Source organism: Thermobia domestica, chromosome 5 (assembly GCF_964235325.1).
Source record: "Thermobia domestica chromosome 5, izTheDome1.hap1.1, whole genome shotgun sequence".
Classification (NCBI taxonomy): Eukaryota; Metazoa; Arthropoda; class Insecta; order Zygentoma; family Lepismatidae; genus Thermobia; species Thermobia domestica.
In genome coordinates, this window is record NC_137458.1 from 19,472,974 (window position 1) to 19,489,812 (window position 16,839).

The window sequence follows — 16,839 nt, forward strand, 5'->3', positions numbered from 1 at the left end:
GTTTTGTTTGGTTCATACCTATCACGTAAGTGTCTTTTATTCATATGTATACGCTAAGATTATTCTCTTATTACAATGTATGTACATATTATTTACTCAGAGATGTTACATGCTTATGGTTTAAAATCATAATTGCGTTCCTTTCTACTTACTAATCACAAGTAAAATATCTGTTTCAAATTTTAACATTTGCGCCTACAGACTTACTTCCTTATCGTTGACCAGATTGTAGCACTAGCTTAGTTTGCAAGATTTAACACTTTTCAGGAGAAAGAATATGGGAAGTGTTTATCCGTTCTTCGGATAAAGCGTAGCGTGTATTCCATAGATATAATTTGTAGACTTTTTTGCTTCTGGGATATGTTCAAAGACATTCTTTGAATATCTCCATTGCCAGCAACAATGACTTCAAGAACCCCATTAAAGAAATGTTCAGCCGGTGTGGATCGACCTAGGCTACCACCTATACGTGTGCCGTATGACGAAAAGAGGAAACATCAAATATTTACAATGGTATGGGTAAAACTTGTTTTCATTTCTTACTGTCTAGCATTCAGCATTTAATTTACAATATTTGCTGAAATAGAGTTTTATATAAAATTCTATGAAACGTTTGTATTATGTGTGTTAATATTTATAGTCTTTTTTTTTTTTTTTTCTCAGAAGTCAATTCTCCAATTTAATCTTAATCTTCATGAAGTTACACAAGACATGTCATACAACTCTGTAAGTAATTATTTCTATTTACCCCTCTCTACTTGTTTACTTTGTGCCGGAACAAAACGTCATAAATTTTCAATTGGTTGCAAACATGTGAATGTAGCAAATATCTAGAGTAAAGTATGATCCAATTCCGTAGAAAACAGACGGAATTCTTCGATAATTTTGACACTTGAGAGGTAGCAGAAGTGGACAGATTAGTATGGATTGATATGCATTAATTTGGATTAGGAGCTTTTTTTAATTTTTTTTTTTAAACATGAGCCATAACACTTTTCATTATATATGTCGAGTGTGTAAAGTTCTTTTTTTTAAAAAAAGAAAAGAAATTTTTAAAAAATAACAGTACTTGTAAACGACGGATACGTTAATGTAGCTATACCAATGGAACCTTTATGAGCATATTAAAGTTATAATTTATTATGTTAATAATCGGAAACGTCATGAGGAAATCCATAGTAAATTACAATTTTACATAAAACTTCTATTAGTACAGCTACATTAACGTATCTGTCGTTTAATTGAACTATTCTGCCACTATTCCCGTAAGAAATTCCATGAAAAATAGATTATTAATATTTGTAATAAATTACAGCTGTAATATGCCGATGAAGCTTCCATTGGTACAGCTGCATTCAGGAGCGAATTAAGGGCGGAGCCAATAGAGCCCAGGCTCCGGGGCCCCCCAACATCTCTCTCTTTAATACTAAAATATAGCGATCAACCTATTATAGGCTTCAGACCCATGCTAATTTTTTTACCCGCTCGCTATGCTCGCGGTATCTCTACAGTTAAGTCTTCTTCCACCAGCGCCTTCACAATACTTATTTTTATAGGGAGTAAGCTATATTGGACCCTTATTACAAACCAAATTAGTAGCTTCTGGTGACAATTCCTTTGAAATATCCTCTGTCATTACTTACAGCAAATCTGGGAGCTTTTCCAAATCTCCTTAACAATAAAACGTTCCTATTCAAATCAATTTGAGCTCTCTGAGATACTAAAAAGTCATTCCCTAACAACATGTCTTGGGAAAACTTAACACGCGAAAACCATGATGAAATGTTCTCCCATTAAATTTGAAACGTACAATTGCTATCTTGTTTATCAAAAGAGAATTCTGAGTAATTCCTTTTATTCGTGTGTCGATATTTAATATCTTAGCCTTAGGTGAAACTAAATTCTCTTTAATTATTGATATCTGCGAAGCAAAATCGAATACAGCACCAGCATTCTTATCTTTATTCGTAACGTAGGGCCCCATTGAAATAGTCGGCTCCAGGGTTTCAAAAGCCTTAATCCGCCCCTGGCTGCATTAACGTATCTGTCGTTTAGATTGAACTATTCTGCCATTTTTCCCCATAACAAAACTCCATAAAGAAATTGATTATTAATACTTCTAATAAATTACAACTATCATATGCCCATGAAGATTCCATTGGTACAGCTGCACTAATGTATCTGTGGTTTAGATTGAACTAGTCTGCCATTTTTCCCATAACAAAGCTCCATAAAGAAATCGATTATTCATGCTTATAATTAGAGACCGAATGTTAGGCAAAATGCCTATTCTGTAATATTAAAGGTATGATCAAAAATAACGTTTTAAAGTTTATATGGGGGCTTATAGTTTCAATTTAAGCCAATTTTATTTTGGCTATTTGCCTATTTCGCCGCACTCCGTCCTAAATAATTGCTTTAGTACCTAATGTTGCCTATTCTATACATTTTCATCAAAATAATGCTTTATTGGGAGAAAATTTATAACTTAGTATTTCAAGAAAGAATTCTGTCTCTTCCGAGAAATGTAAGTGTTGTTTGTAGTGATAATATGTCGTAAAACTTGTCGTAAAGCTGTGTGTACTGATAAGTGTATGAAATTTGGACTGTTATGTGTAGTGATAAAATACTGTAGAGAATGCATTTACCAAATATACAAGGAATACATGTCAAGCTTCGTGTTTATTCATACAGTAAAAGAAGATATTAACAAACAGGTATGTTTCTATATTCTTTGAACATTATCTAAGACGAATATATTTTTTTTTATTGTATTGAGTATTTATCTTCATTATTTCGAGTTACATTTTAGTGCCTATTTTTTTCAATTTCAAGTGCCTATCTGCCTGTCTACTTTCCAGGTTTTTAATGCCTAAACATCCGGTCTCTACTTATAATAAATTACAATTATAATATACCCATGAAGCTTCCATTAGTACAGCTACATTAATGTATCTGTCATTTACATTGACTTTTGGTGCCATTAAAAATACACTAGAGATATACAGGGTGGCCCAAATGTAGGTATACACACCAGCATCGATCAAGTATGACATTTTAATTTATGAAGATAATGAATTTATTTGCTTTGGTTTGTTCCGAGCTTAAGGTATAAGTGAAAATAAGTTAAGAACAGATAAGGAAGAATCTAAGTCAATAATTGTATGGATTACAATAAGTAAATGATATAAATTGTCATGACCGGTCAGTACGGGAGTGTATCTTACTTTTGGGCCACTCTGTATTCTAGATGTTCAATGGCTCATGTTAAATAGAAGTTCTTAATCCACACACTTGATGTATGTACTCCTCTCTCTTAAATGTACTGCAATCTTTATGGTTAAAAACTCGATTACCTGGCTTTCCAAGTATTTTAGTTTGCAAATGTACGTATAGTCCCATTACTATTATTTATGGCTTCCAAGATCAGAATCGTTTCCTTTTAATTTAACTGCCTCGCCAATTGTTTCATGATGATAAGTCGACAAGGAAAGCTCTTTGATTCCACCGAAAACTACAGTCGTTACCAAACTTACCAATCACTTCGCTACACATGAGCATAAAGAAAGGGTAAATGATACGATACTTTGTTTCAAGAAGGAATTTCGAACATTTTTTCTCTCCAAAATCGTGTCAAATATTTGTCGAGAAGGAATAAATTGTGTCAAATATTTGTCGAGAAGGAATAAATTGTCAAATATTTGTCGAGAAGAAATAAATTGTGTAAATATTTGTCGAGAAGGAATAAATTGTGTCAAATATTTGTCGAGAAGGAATAAATTGTGTCAAATATTTGTCGAGAAGGAATAAATCGTGTTAAATATTTGTCGAGAAAGAATCAATTGTGCCAAATATTTGTCAAGAAGAATAAATTTTGTCAAATATTTGTCGAAAAGGAATAAATTGTGTCAAATATTTGTCGAGAAGGAATAAATTGTATCAAATGTTTATCGAGAAGGAATAAATTGTGTCAAATATTTGTCCATAAGGAATAAATCGTGTTAAATATTTGTCGAGAAGGAATAAATTGTCAAATATTTGTCGAGAAGGAATAAATCGTGTCAAATATTTGTCGAGAAGGAATAAATTGTGTCAAATATTTGTCGACAAGGAATAAATCGTGTTAAATATTTGTCGAGAAGGAATAAATAGTGTCAAATATTTGTCGAGAAGGAATAAATCGTGTCAAATATTTGTCGAGAAGGGATAAATTGTGTCAAATATTTGTCGAGAAGGAATAAATTGTGTCAAATATTTGTCGAGAAGGAATAAATTGTGTCAAATATTTGATGACACAATTTATTCCTTCTCGACACAACTTCTTTCAGTTTTACCTTTCTGTTATGTTCATTTGTAGGATATTATATTTTAGAGATTTTGTTAAATTTCTATATTATTACTATTCTACGTATCATACCTCACTTTTTGTACAAAATTTCCTTATCATTTCACACCTGAAGATACCATACAAGTTTGGTACTGAAATTACCTGAAGAAATTTTTCACTTTTCTACAGAGTAGTGAGTATAACTTATAATATACATATATGTTAATACTATATTAGAAAATGAAATAATTTGCTGTATACAGACGAAACTGGTAACAGGTATTTTGAATTTGATGATGAAAAAACAGAAATAACGATATAAGGTTACATCATAATTACTTATGTAAAGCGTGTACGCTGTAGTTTCTCATTAAAATACAAATAAAAATATTTTACTTTTGTAAAACATAAATATACGTATTGGTACATAAATATAGGCAAACAATTGTCTATATATGAAAAAGAAGCACTAACCCACAAGACAAACATTTTCACTTTACATACACACATAACACATACACACTATATTTATATATCACAGCCATTTATTTTTCTCATAGTTCTTAGTATTCTCGAAGCCTTTATTCATATTTCAGGATAACTAACAGGACAACCTTGGACAATAGATAAGTGGAGGCGAAACTTTTTCGCAACAATTTTGATATTTTGTAGCTATAATTATCACAATTTTCGCATTTATGTCTCATTTATTTTTTAAATGTAGCAAAAGTTTTTTTTTTTTTTTTTTTTTTTTAATTATGGAACTTGTAAACAGTACATTTTTGATAATAAGGTGTATATCTAATACAGAAATGAGGATATACCTTGATTAGGTGCACATTCTAACTAATGTATTCACTGAAATATAGAAATTAATGCAAAATTTTAAACACTTCCTCCAACCTCATCCTTAGTTAAAGAATGACATGCAGCAAGACATTACCAATTCTTCCTTGAAGTTTGTTCTCCTGTCAGTAACAATCATATAATACTCGGAAAAGAATCTTTCGGCATCAACACTTGAGACCGGCAACCATATTGAACGTAGCGAACTGAAGCAAAAGATCTGTGGTTCACTTTGAAACTGTTTAAAAATTATACAATGTCAACTTCCTTATCCTCACTGTTGAGAACTTCAATACATTACTTTAAAATTCACGGTAAGCAACCAACAAATCATGAACATTTTCACCACAAAACACCGTCAATGATTTAAACAATAGTTCAGTTTGTTGATGTCTACATCTTTATGAAGTGAAACAGTTTCTGGATCAAATAACTCGCACAGCTTTTTCGTAAATGCAACGTTTTTAAAATTTAAATAATAATATTGGAAATGCGCTTTTTAGTTATTATTGACAATAATTAACAAGTATTCCACTTTTTCGTTTTCATTCTCATTTATCGCAAGTAATGCTGAATTTCGCAAAAATTCACGATAATATAAACGTGATTTCTGGCTCTGAAACTAAACGTTTGAGGTTTCCAGAAACATATACGCATTTTTTAACGTTTCGCACATATCACATTAGCGAAAAAGTTTCGTCTCTATAGATAAGTAAAAGATAAAAAGATAAACATATCTTCTTAGTTGAATCCTTAAAAAAATCAACTGAAAAAAGAATGATGACGTTTGGCCTGTTACTATAAATTAAAATCGAAATAAAGTCTCGGTTTCCTATGGAACAACATGTTAACCTCCATAGGTGGGTCTTGTATAGTTTCTGTAGTTTAGAAACTACGTCCTAGCAATCCATCTATAAAGGAAATGCACATATCTCATGTATCTATCGAAAGTATGGAGTCCTTCAGCTTTGTTTATCAGAATATGTTTTGTTCTATTTTGATTAGTTCTACTTTTGTTTTTAACTCGTCGAAACGTTCATTTTCAGTGCTAAATATTCGTTATTATAGTTATACAGGGTGTTTCAAAACAACACCGACAACGTTTAAGAGGTGATTCCTGACATCAAGATAAGACAAAAAGTATAGACCAACTTGGATGCACAAATGCTTCTTTTCGGAGTTATAGGCTGCCGAAAGCATGAAAAAATGAAATTTAAAGGTCCATAGCTTCAATACTATGGAACCTACCGTAGTCGGATCAAGACTTCACTTAGGAACTAATATGCGCACTATCCAAAAATACATATTTCAGAATCCTAAGGTATTCATGCAATAATTTTTATAGAGGGAGTTTGGCATATAATTTGAAGTACTCTCCAACCTCAAATGTGCTTTATTCAAATATCCATGTTTCATAATCCTACAGTATTTTCGCAACATTTTTTATAGAGGTAGTTGGTGAGTACTTCAGATTGTACAGTGGTGCCCCCCCCCTCGTGTCCATGACGCACCCCCCTCAATTGCCTATCCGTAGGTGTTCTTCCATGAAAAAAAATATTTTCGAAATATTTTTACACCCTCTCAAACATATTTATATAGATTTTTAACCCCCCCAAATATTTCAATGACGCAGTTTTCGTCATAGCCCCCCCTTGTGGGCACCCCTGGTAGCCAAAACTCCCTAAGTTGCGAAAGTACCTTAGGATTCTGAAACATGTATTTTTGGATAACGCACATAATAGTTCCTAAGTGAAGTCTTGATCCGACTACGGTAAGTCCCATAGTTTTGAAGCTATGGACCTTTGAAGTTCTTTTTTTTTTTTTTTTCATGTTTTCGGCAGCCTATAACTCCGAAAAGAAGCATTTGTACACCCAGGTTGGTCTATACTTTTTGTCTTATCTTGGTGTCAGGAACCACCTCCGAAACGTTGTCGGTGTTGTTTTGAAACATCCTGTGTTAATAGTTTATGCTTCCAGATAAAAATTAATAGTTGAATAATACTCCAAAGCCGTATCCAGAAGAAGGGAACTAAACTCCTTAGTGCAAAAGAATAGGCTAATTGTATTCATAGTCTCTCTAATACGAGTACAATTAGCCTACTCTCAATTAGACTACTCGTAGAGTTCGTAATATCAGATTTTGTGTTATATTTCGACAAAGAATCTATCCTAGTAACATTCAACATGGTAGTTTTATATTATCATAGTCGAAATGTTAGGTTACTGTGAGCTGAGACTTACAGATCTGTGACTTCTAATTGCCTTATCTAAGTGTCACATTTATAATACTAGTCTTCAGATGCATGACTTAAATGTTTATTTTTTAAAATTTGTTTTAGGGCATTCCTAGGCTGACCACACGTATCGTTTTGAAAGGAATAGTACCTTTTTCGTTCTATTTCTCGCTTGTCCCGTCATTTTAACAAAAATGTCAATTTTGATCCATTTTTAATATTATTCATTAGTAAACTGTTATTCATAAGTAATAACCTATATCCGGGTATCAATAACACTGATACAAGTAGATTGTATAATCAGAAAATCGCATTGTTCGTTACTATCAACATCTTCACATGAACTACATTGCATGACTTGGATTACAATCTCCCTCTGTATCTAGCTAAATCTTCGTGTGTGTTTTCTGATACTAAGGAACAAAGGTAACGGTAATATATTGATGAAGTAAAACCTTTTTTTCGTAATACTTTTACAACACACACGTCCCATTTTTACCATCCCAATGTCCCGTTTTATGTCTCAAAGAAATATGGTCAGCCTAGTCACTGTACATTCACACAACCATGGTTGATAGTTTTCTAAGATGGAGGCAAGGTGAAGAAGTTAGCTTTATCAACATTCCTGACGACTTGTATTGTTCTCGTCGATTCTTTTGGCCTCCACATTTTTATTCACCTTCATTTTAAATAAATAAACCTCATTTTAATTTTCACAGCATGAGGCTCAACTAAATAATAGTAGGCGAAGAGTGCAGCAAATGCTAAGTAATGAACCCATCATCCAGAGTTTGTAGTTCCACAGTGAAATCCCAGTGTTGAGACATTGCCCCTGATCTGCACTCTGACAAAAACATCTTGTGTGAGACTCCCGTCTCCAAACATAATCCAGACAGTGTATGAATGAGTTTACGCCCTTGTCGTGTCCATTTCTGTAAAGAACAACAATAAAAATGAATTGATCAGCAAGACATTCAGGAGCTACTAGCATATTAAGTAACTAGTAATATTTATTTGTTAATTTTATCTCTGACAGAGAGTTATACATACATTTCCAAAATGATTGACCGGTGTACAAGGTAAAGAATAACTGTGCTACTATTGTTGCCGTCATGTGTCTTAACTGGTAGCAGTGGTGGCTCTTGAGGGAAATCTCACCAGTAAAAATTAAAATTTTATTGCTTCAAACTAAGGAAACAAAACTTAACCTTCTAGTATACTTTTGTATAATAGGAATTTCTAGGCTAGGTTAAGTTTCTTCCTTTAGTTTTGGTACGATAAAGTGTTCATTTTTATCGATATAAATTCCCTCAAGAATAGTGAGTGGCAAGCAATCACGTGCTTTCTCATAGCCAATTAGGTTTTCCTGTAAACATATTTCCTTCGGAACTATGCAAGGGTTCCTTCCTGTATGTGCTTGGTTTATAATTATTATTATTATTATTATTATTATTATTATTATTATTATTATTATTATTATTATTATTATTATTATTATTGGTTCTTTCTATTTCAAATTATACAAATTGTAGGAAAATGGTGCCAGGTGACCATGACTCATTTTAGTTAGCTTAGCATATGCAAGTCCTCACATATATCAGTATTTTAAAAATATTTTGGAAAAGTAGGTACTGGAAGGGAAGATACAAGGAAGAGAAGTCCCAGCCTCTGACAAGTATGCAATCATACACTGATTTTTTTTCATTAATATAAACAACAATACCAGAGATACTAAAGAGAAACAAGTTCTGGTGAAAAGGTATTATGGTTGTACATATTATATTGTGAAGAATTGTTTGATTATCTATAACAAAAAATAAAATGTATATCTATGGTTTTAAAATAAAAACAACCGCCATTTTGAAACTTTATTGTGGCAGTTTTATTTATGTCCAAATTTTGCGAATATTTCTTTCAAAGCTCTTTCAAAGAAAATTATAAAAATTGATAATATTTTGATTATTATATTACTATACCTCTTGGAAATATGACATATTAAATTCCATTTAGCCCGTGGTAGCATGAATGCCGTGCAGAAATAAGGAAGTTACATACTCAAATGCACTGAGAGAATACATTCAATTCAAGTTCACCATATGACTAATAGATTTTTGTCTACTTTATAAAATTTTTCAAGAGGAAATCACACTAGAGCTTACATTTTTAATAGCGAGTTTCTAACCTTATTATTCTCTGTTCTCTTCGTATACAACAATGTAACCTGTTCAACAGCTAACTTTGTAATGTTACTAACTCTATCAGGGTGGGTAAATAGTGCTAATAGAAGTACTTGACGAAAAACACTATCCACAGGCGGCTCTGATGGCTGATGTTTTCTTGATCTGGCCACCTGAATCCATTGCAGGATCCATGCCGATGCATGAAACTAAGAAGACAATCCCCGTTTTCATAAGAGAAACCGAAAACTTAAGCAACCCATCATTTCAAGTCATATATACACACAATAACATCACCAACTGCAAAGTTTGAAATATTTGCCTGAAATCAGTTTCTTACATCTTTCCATCAGTATATCACAGTTTTCCGTATTGGAATCTTTCGTCGATTGCTGTCCCCATGTAGCAAGACTGAATTGTAGTCAGGGGTCTAAAATAATTTCATTCCACTTTTTTTTTTTTTCGTACATCATCTGAACGGCCATACGTAGTAAGGTACACTAACTGAATGAGAGACTAAGTGTTGCTAACAACACTTATAAATAAGGGGCAGAAGTTGATGAAACATCATCTGTTCTCTGATATCGCGGACACAATGCCAATCAAATACACATAATGTTACACTTCATTCTGAAACAAAAAATGGTAATTTTATAGTGCTTTTTTAAATCATATTTTGCCAATTTTCAGCTTTTAGGTAATATTTTCCGATTTTAGATTTTTTTTTGGTCATTTTTCCTAAGTTTTGGTGATTTTTTCGTAATTTTTAATATGTTTCGGTAATTTATTATTGTTATTTGTTAATCCTTTGATTTTGGGAATATATTCAAGACTTTTCACCGAGGTAAACACATTTTCTCATAGGATGGCAACTTACAAGCAAAAAGAAAGAGAATCTGAACTACAGACATTCGTCTTATTTTGCCAAGACAATGGTAGTGTACTACTGTAATCATATGTATGGTAAAGGGAAAAACTTGTAGTTTTCATTTTCATTAAATATTTCCAAAATTAATTTGTGTGTGTGTGTGTGTGTGTAATATTTTAAAAATAATTTCTAACGTTTAATTTTGTTACTTTTTCGACATTCTGTATCTTGGCGGAAAGAGGCATCGTATTTAGGAAGTCCCCGCTCTTTAGAATGTGTCCCTGATTTAATTTTCCAATTTTTCATATACAGTTTTGTTAATTCTAAACAATAATTACCACGATTTACGTGGAGGCATTACTTTACTGTAATGTGCAAGACCTGGAAATATATCATACTACACTGTAGGTTGAGATGTGGGAAAAAAATTGCATTTTGCGCTGAATAATATTTCTGTATTTATCTTAATCTTAAATTGTTCAAATTTATATTTTATTTGGTTAGTTTCATTTCAAATTAAAGCTACATATTTCAACTGAAGAAACTACCTAGAGCGAAAGTCTTTTTTCAGAATATGAAATCATTTTTAACTTACAACACTTACATACATATTATATTTATACTATGCTATCCTATTAAAGCATGGGTTTTGACAGTGTGTGAAGTTAGTCATAAGTTGGAGGAAATTTATTAATAAACTATTCATAAGGAAACTAAAACTGTTTGCGTTAGTCCATTTGTTTGATTTGCGTTTATATGGGTAAAAAGTGAGGGAAAAAAAGAAAAAAATCATATCAATCTCAGACACTATTATTACTATGCAATCGTATAGTAATAAATTTGCAACTGATTCCATACAATTAAACAGATTACAGTAATAAAGTGTATTATTAATTAGTTATTACATTAATTATTTCATTTGGAAAGATCGTAATTATTTCAATGTATTGACGTGATTCTTCATTTACTGTATGTATTAAGCGCGTTAAATAAACACATAACAAAGGAACTTTGTTGAGGAACCGAAAATGAAAATGAAACCTCCAAGTTTTATGTCCCACTGTTATGCCGGCTAGGCTAAAGGATACGGTGATGATGAGAAATGAATCAAATAGTGGAGGAGGAAACGGGAGAACCCCGAGAAAACCCACGCGCACGGTGTTTGTTCACCACAAAGCTCACTTGGCGCGAGCTGGGATCGAACCAAGGACCTTATGCAGCAGAGGTGACTGCTCTACTACTGAGCCACCGCGGGCTCTATTTTGGAACCGAGTTTGTAATTTCCCCCTCCCTCCTGTCTACACCCCTGAATGTCTATAAACTGAAACAATTTACTACCTGATTTACGTTATCATCACAGCGTTCGATATGTAGTCCATTCGTTTCCCTGACTGCTGCTAAACATTGCTCCTTTTGATGCAGTACCCCAGCTTTGCTGTAAGCCCACTCTTGGCTGGATAATCCTTCGTGGCAGCTGCTGAATTGGAAAAGGTTGTTCGCTCCCAACTCTAGACACATCGACCCTTGTTTCAGCTGGCCAAATGCCACATTATCTTCATTTGGGAGCCTATATGATTAGAAGGATAATCTAAATGGAGTGGTAACAAATTCAGAACAAAAGAACAGAAAGTCGGTAAGAAAGTTTTTTCTTTTTTTCTTTTTTTTCTCTGTTAATTTATATTTGAGAATATAGTTTACCTGTAAAGGTACAAAAAATTGTCCTTTAAAAATTACAAAAAACAAAATCCTTCGATTTTTAACTTTTTAAATTACTGGTCTAAATGTTATACAATAAATAAGCAGCATATAATGTGCACATAAATACGAGTATATGTTGATACATTTCAAAAGAAAACACAATATTATACGCATATGTTGTTATTAAAAAATAAATTTTAACTATACATAAAATCACATGAAGTGACAAATTAAAGGGATACTTTTGTTTAACGTGGAAAATTGAAATTTGGAATGACTGTAGTTTTTCGGAACTAACTCACAGGAAAATTGCCAAAAATGAATATTTTTAATTTTTAAGAGGTCTATAGGGGGAGATGAAAAAACTTTCCATGTTCTTAAAATGGGCTTGTTTTTGGACCTATAATCTCATATTTTAGGTATTTGGAATTCGAATAACAACTTGAACTTCGGTATGCTTGTACGTTTTCGTTAGTGTTACTTAAGTAAATCACCAAAAATAAAAAAAAAATTCCAATTGTAAAGTGGTTTTATAGGGAAACTGAAAAATCTTTCCCATGTTATTTATATGGAACGTCTTTTACACCCCAAAACGTTTAGGTACTTCCGGCAGGATTAGAATGATGAAATTTCGCATGATTGTAGTCTTTCGGGACTAACCTACAGGAAAATTGTCAAAAGTGAATATTTTTCAGGTTTTAAGGGCTGTAAAGGGGGGGGGATGAAGAAATACAAATGTTATTTAAATGTGAATTTTCTTGCGATACAATATCTCTTTTAGATAGTTGAAATAGGGAAAGAAACTTGAAATTCGATAGAATTATTGGTTTAAGAGATGCGAGGCTGTAGGCCGAGTGAACGCGGGGGTCTGGGGGCGGAGACCCCAGCTATCCAAAGGCTAGTTTTATAAATAATATAACATCTTTAATGCAATTTAAGACAATGTAGACAAGTATTTAAAATTAACTGTTGATTTTACTATCAATTACCATTTTGTCTTAGACCTTACTCCATTCTGGTTATCATTTACAAATCATATATAATTTGCTTTAGAAAAACAAATCACTGGACAAAGTCATGTTTATTTTAAAATTATATATTATATACTAGCTGAACCTGCGCTCTCTACACAGCGCATCATTCGCATATGAGCATAAATCTCCTTCTCATTCCTCACAACATCTGTACATGTCCCTTTACAGGCACAATTGAAAGACGTCTTGATAATAATAATAATAATAATAATAAATCGGCAAGGGGTATCATAAAGGGGAGATTTTTTTCGATTATTTTTTCTCAATATCTCGCACCGTTTGCAAGATTTGAGCCTACTTCCAGTTGGAGTCTCTAATTCATGTATGACCAGTGTTTTCTTTCTTCTTGCATGCAGTATGTAATAAGCAAATACATTACATATACAATTAATTATAATGTCAGTTATATATGGTGTTCATTGCGCAAACACTCAAAAAATAAAGATTTATCTTACACTCGAGAAATGGTTATCCTTCCTTTTTCATTATTATTTGGCCATGAAACAAACGCCTGAGTCATATACAACCCCAATGTACAACAATGTGGTGGTGGAATTTATAACGCATATGATGCTTTAGTTTTTTTTTTTTTTTAATTTTAACGCTTCCAGTGTATCCTAAAAAAATGTATTAAAGCAATAATGGTTATGTTTTTTTTAAATATTCAATTAGAACTGGACAATCTACGAAAAAAATTTCCAATCGATCAGCGAACACGTCATCTTTCTAGAGCCTGTAGTTTCCGAGATCTCATTGTCGAAAAGATTGACCACAAACATATAAATGTCCTCAACATATAGTTTAAAAGAACTCGGAAGATGGAAGCACAATTCACATGCATTAATTTTAGAGAATGCTTATTAAAATACAAAGGCTTTGAACAGTAATTTTATATCATAAACTTTATGAAAAAGATATACTTAAAAATACATATATAGATATACTTAAAAAGATATACCTAAAAAAATACAAATACTTAAAATGTTTGTCTCTGTTAAACGTGAAATCACACATAACCGTAAATGAAAGGTTTGATATATATATATATATATATATATATATATATATATATATATATATGGTGAACAATTTATCTTTATCATCCGCTATAACGGAGAAAAAAAAAAGAGAGAGAGAGAGAAGTGAAATTGTGCATGAAGCAAGTACATGGCGGAGGACATCCTTTTACGTATTAGGCAACATCACCCAATGAATAGTGTAGTCATCCCAATATATTTTTTTTAATGGAATGACCGAGATTTCAGGTCGTAATTGGAATGAGCAATGACAATAGAGACAAAAGAGATGGCACTTGCAGTTCAGTGTTGCCAACGTTTCGAGAAATAACGTCAAACAAGTGTAAAGTTGAATGTCGTTTTACATACATTGGCAGTGAGGTCAAAAATAGCTGCATAAATGAAATGAAATGATGGTACGTAGTCTTTAAATTGACTGCAAGTGTACAAGGATCAGGTAACCAGTGTTACCACAACACAAGTAAAAAAAAAAATATGAGTTTGGAAATGGTGTAAGAACTCGGAAAACATCACTAGTACACTATGAGGTAAACGTTATAGACCAAGTCAGTGTGACATAAAGACCATCGTACTGTCGATGTGAATTCAATAGGTCAAGTACTTAGCGACATATTACGCAGTGTGTAAAAGCTGAGAAGTTTGCCTTGTAAAAGATGGCAACGATGTTTCAAAATTTCCTATTTTTCCCTACCTTTCGTGCATGCGAGAAACTAACAGCATATCGACATGTTGCATGTTCTTGGTGTGTTATTAGAATAGACTTCGACGCGAACATGTGGGTTTTCGGTTGGTCAGATTGCATAAACATGGTAGTTTGAGTCTGTTAGATAATTAGTGTTGTTTTGCTATGAAAATGTGCTATGAAAATAATGCTTCAGTGTGATAATACAAAACACAGCAAAAGGTTCTAAGTTCGATCCCAGGCGCAGCTCGTTTTCTTATTTTCCTTATCGGTTGTATTAGTTTACTGGGCGTGTCTAGTATGAAAGAATACAAAGTAAACATTTAACGAAGATAAATGAGCTAATGTAGAGGAGAGGAGTCGCTAAAATTAATTTTCTTTAACGAGGACGATTACGAAAGATCACTTACTGATTGAAATCCAGATTATTTTCCAATAAAGTAACTTCCAATAAACCTTTTGTTATTGTTAATTATTCCATATCGGACTCCCGAAGAAAACTCATCGAAACAACTTATTGACCGTGCCAATAGCGACTACTCTCAATCATGACTCCGTTTTCTTTCATTTAGAAATAGGAAAGAAAGAGAAGAAAGTAGAAGGGTAAAAGAAGGAGGTAGGTAAAGAAGAAAGAAAAGAAATAGGGTATTTTAATGAGAAACAGATTACTGGATAATTCCGGAAATATAGTAAAAGGTCGGGAAAGTCGTTGAAAGATGAATCATTCTAAATGTTATTAACAACTAATCAATTTTGGAATGCTTCGGAATAGACACATGTTCCCTCATACCACCCAGACCTAGCTCCAGGCACCACGATCATGGGGTTGCCCAGACCTAGACCTGGAAATGAGAAAAGTGAAATTTAATTCTTTGTAAAGTTATTCCGACCGGTGACTGATAACTATCCAGCATCTGAACTCTGTCCTCTAGGATCGACCACACATATGAATTAGCCAAGGAAAGAAAAAAAAAATCAAACTTATAAACTCAATATAAATTTATGTATCGTATCAATAAGAATTTCAACTTCCTGGAAGAAAGATGTCGTATTTAGGCTTATCCTGCTATTTTTGCTTCACTCCTCGAGCCGATTTAAACCATTAGTGACGGTCCTTCATGACCTAGGTTATTTACCTTAACACATATATTAAAACATGACACATATATTACGGATGTTAATATGACAAATGATATCACTAGAATTGCTTATATTAAATCTATCATGCATTCACTCGCTCACTCACTCAGGACAGTGTATATATGGTTAAAGGAAACCAACTAACTACAAGGGTACAAATAGTTTATTACATTCATAGTGAAAAAAGAAAGACAAACATATAATTATGAAGAAAATATTAAAGCACAAGTTCTTGGTTATATATTAATAGAGTACATAGTATTAAATTTTAGTAAGTTTTTATATATTCAATCATATTGACAAATGGGGAAAAAAAAATAATTACATGTATCATATCTTAGGCATGCTAAAGCCAAATTATGATTTGCGACATACGCAAATAAGACACTTATTTCACTTTAAAAAAAATTGGACAAAGAGGAAAGAAAAAAAAACTTTTGGTGTATTAGAACTTATATGAGTCTCTACCTCACGTCGAGATATTAAAATATTAATAATTTCGAGCGTCCAAATCACAACTCACGCACTAGTCGTAGTGTCCAAAACGTTTCGCTCCATTTAACTTAATTTGTGGTCATTTATATATATCTCTATATGTATATATATATATCTATTGGTTTACAAAACCATTCGTCGTCTATAGTTGGTTTGTAACTGGTAACAGTTTATATCTGCAATCGCACACTGCTACGTCTATACCCATCTAGGGATTTCGAGAAAATAGCTTTCACTAGAGGAAGTTTCTCCTCTTAGACGGTCTATTTCCAAATTTATTAATCGAATAATTTCAAGTTAT

At 32.5% G+C, this 16,839-nt stretch overlaps 1 protein-coding gene across 3 annotated transcripts in view; it reads right to left on the reverse strand.

Annotated features, from left to right (window-relative positions):
- Positions 1-637: 637 nt before the first annotated feature.
- Positions 638-16,839, reverse strand: part of LOC145685768 (polypeptide N-acetylgalactosaminyltransferase 16-like) — a 257,039-nt gene continuing 240,837 nt past the window's right edge. Inside the window, exons 13-14 of one of the 3 annotated variants that reach the window (XM_081758289.1) lie at positions 11,791-12,019; positions 638-8,339 (exon numbers count right to left, since the gene is read on the reverse strand). In XM_081758289.1, the coding sequence (XP_081614415.1) occupies positions 8,172-8,339; positions 11,791-12,019 (397 nt within the window). In that variant the 3' untranslated portion in view covers positions 638-8,171. Of the gene's footprint in view, positions 8,340-11,790; positions 12,020-16,839 lie in introns of those variants that run through there. The other 2 variants (XM_081758290.1, XR_014131483.1) reach the window with 2 other exon arrangements.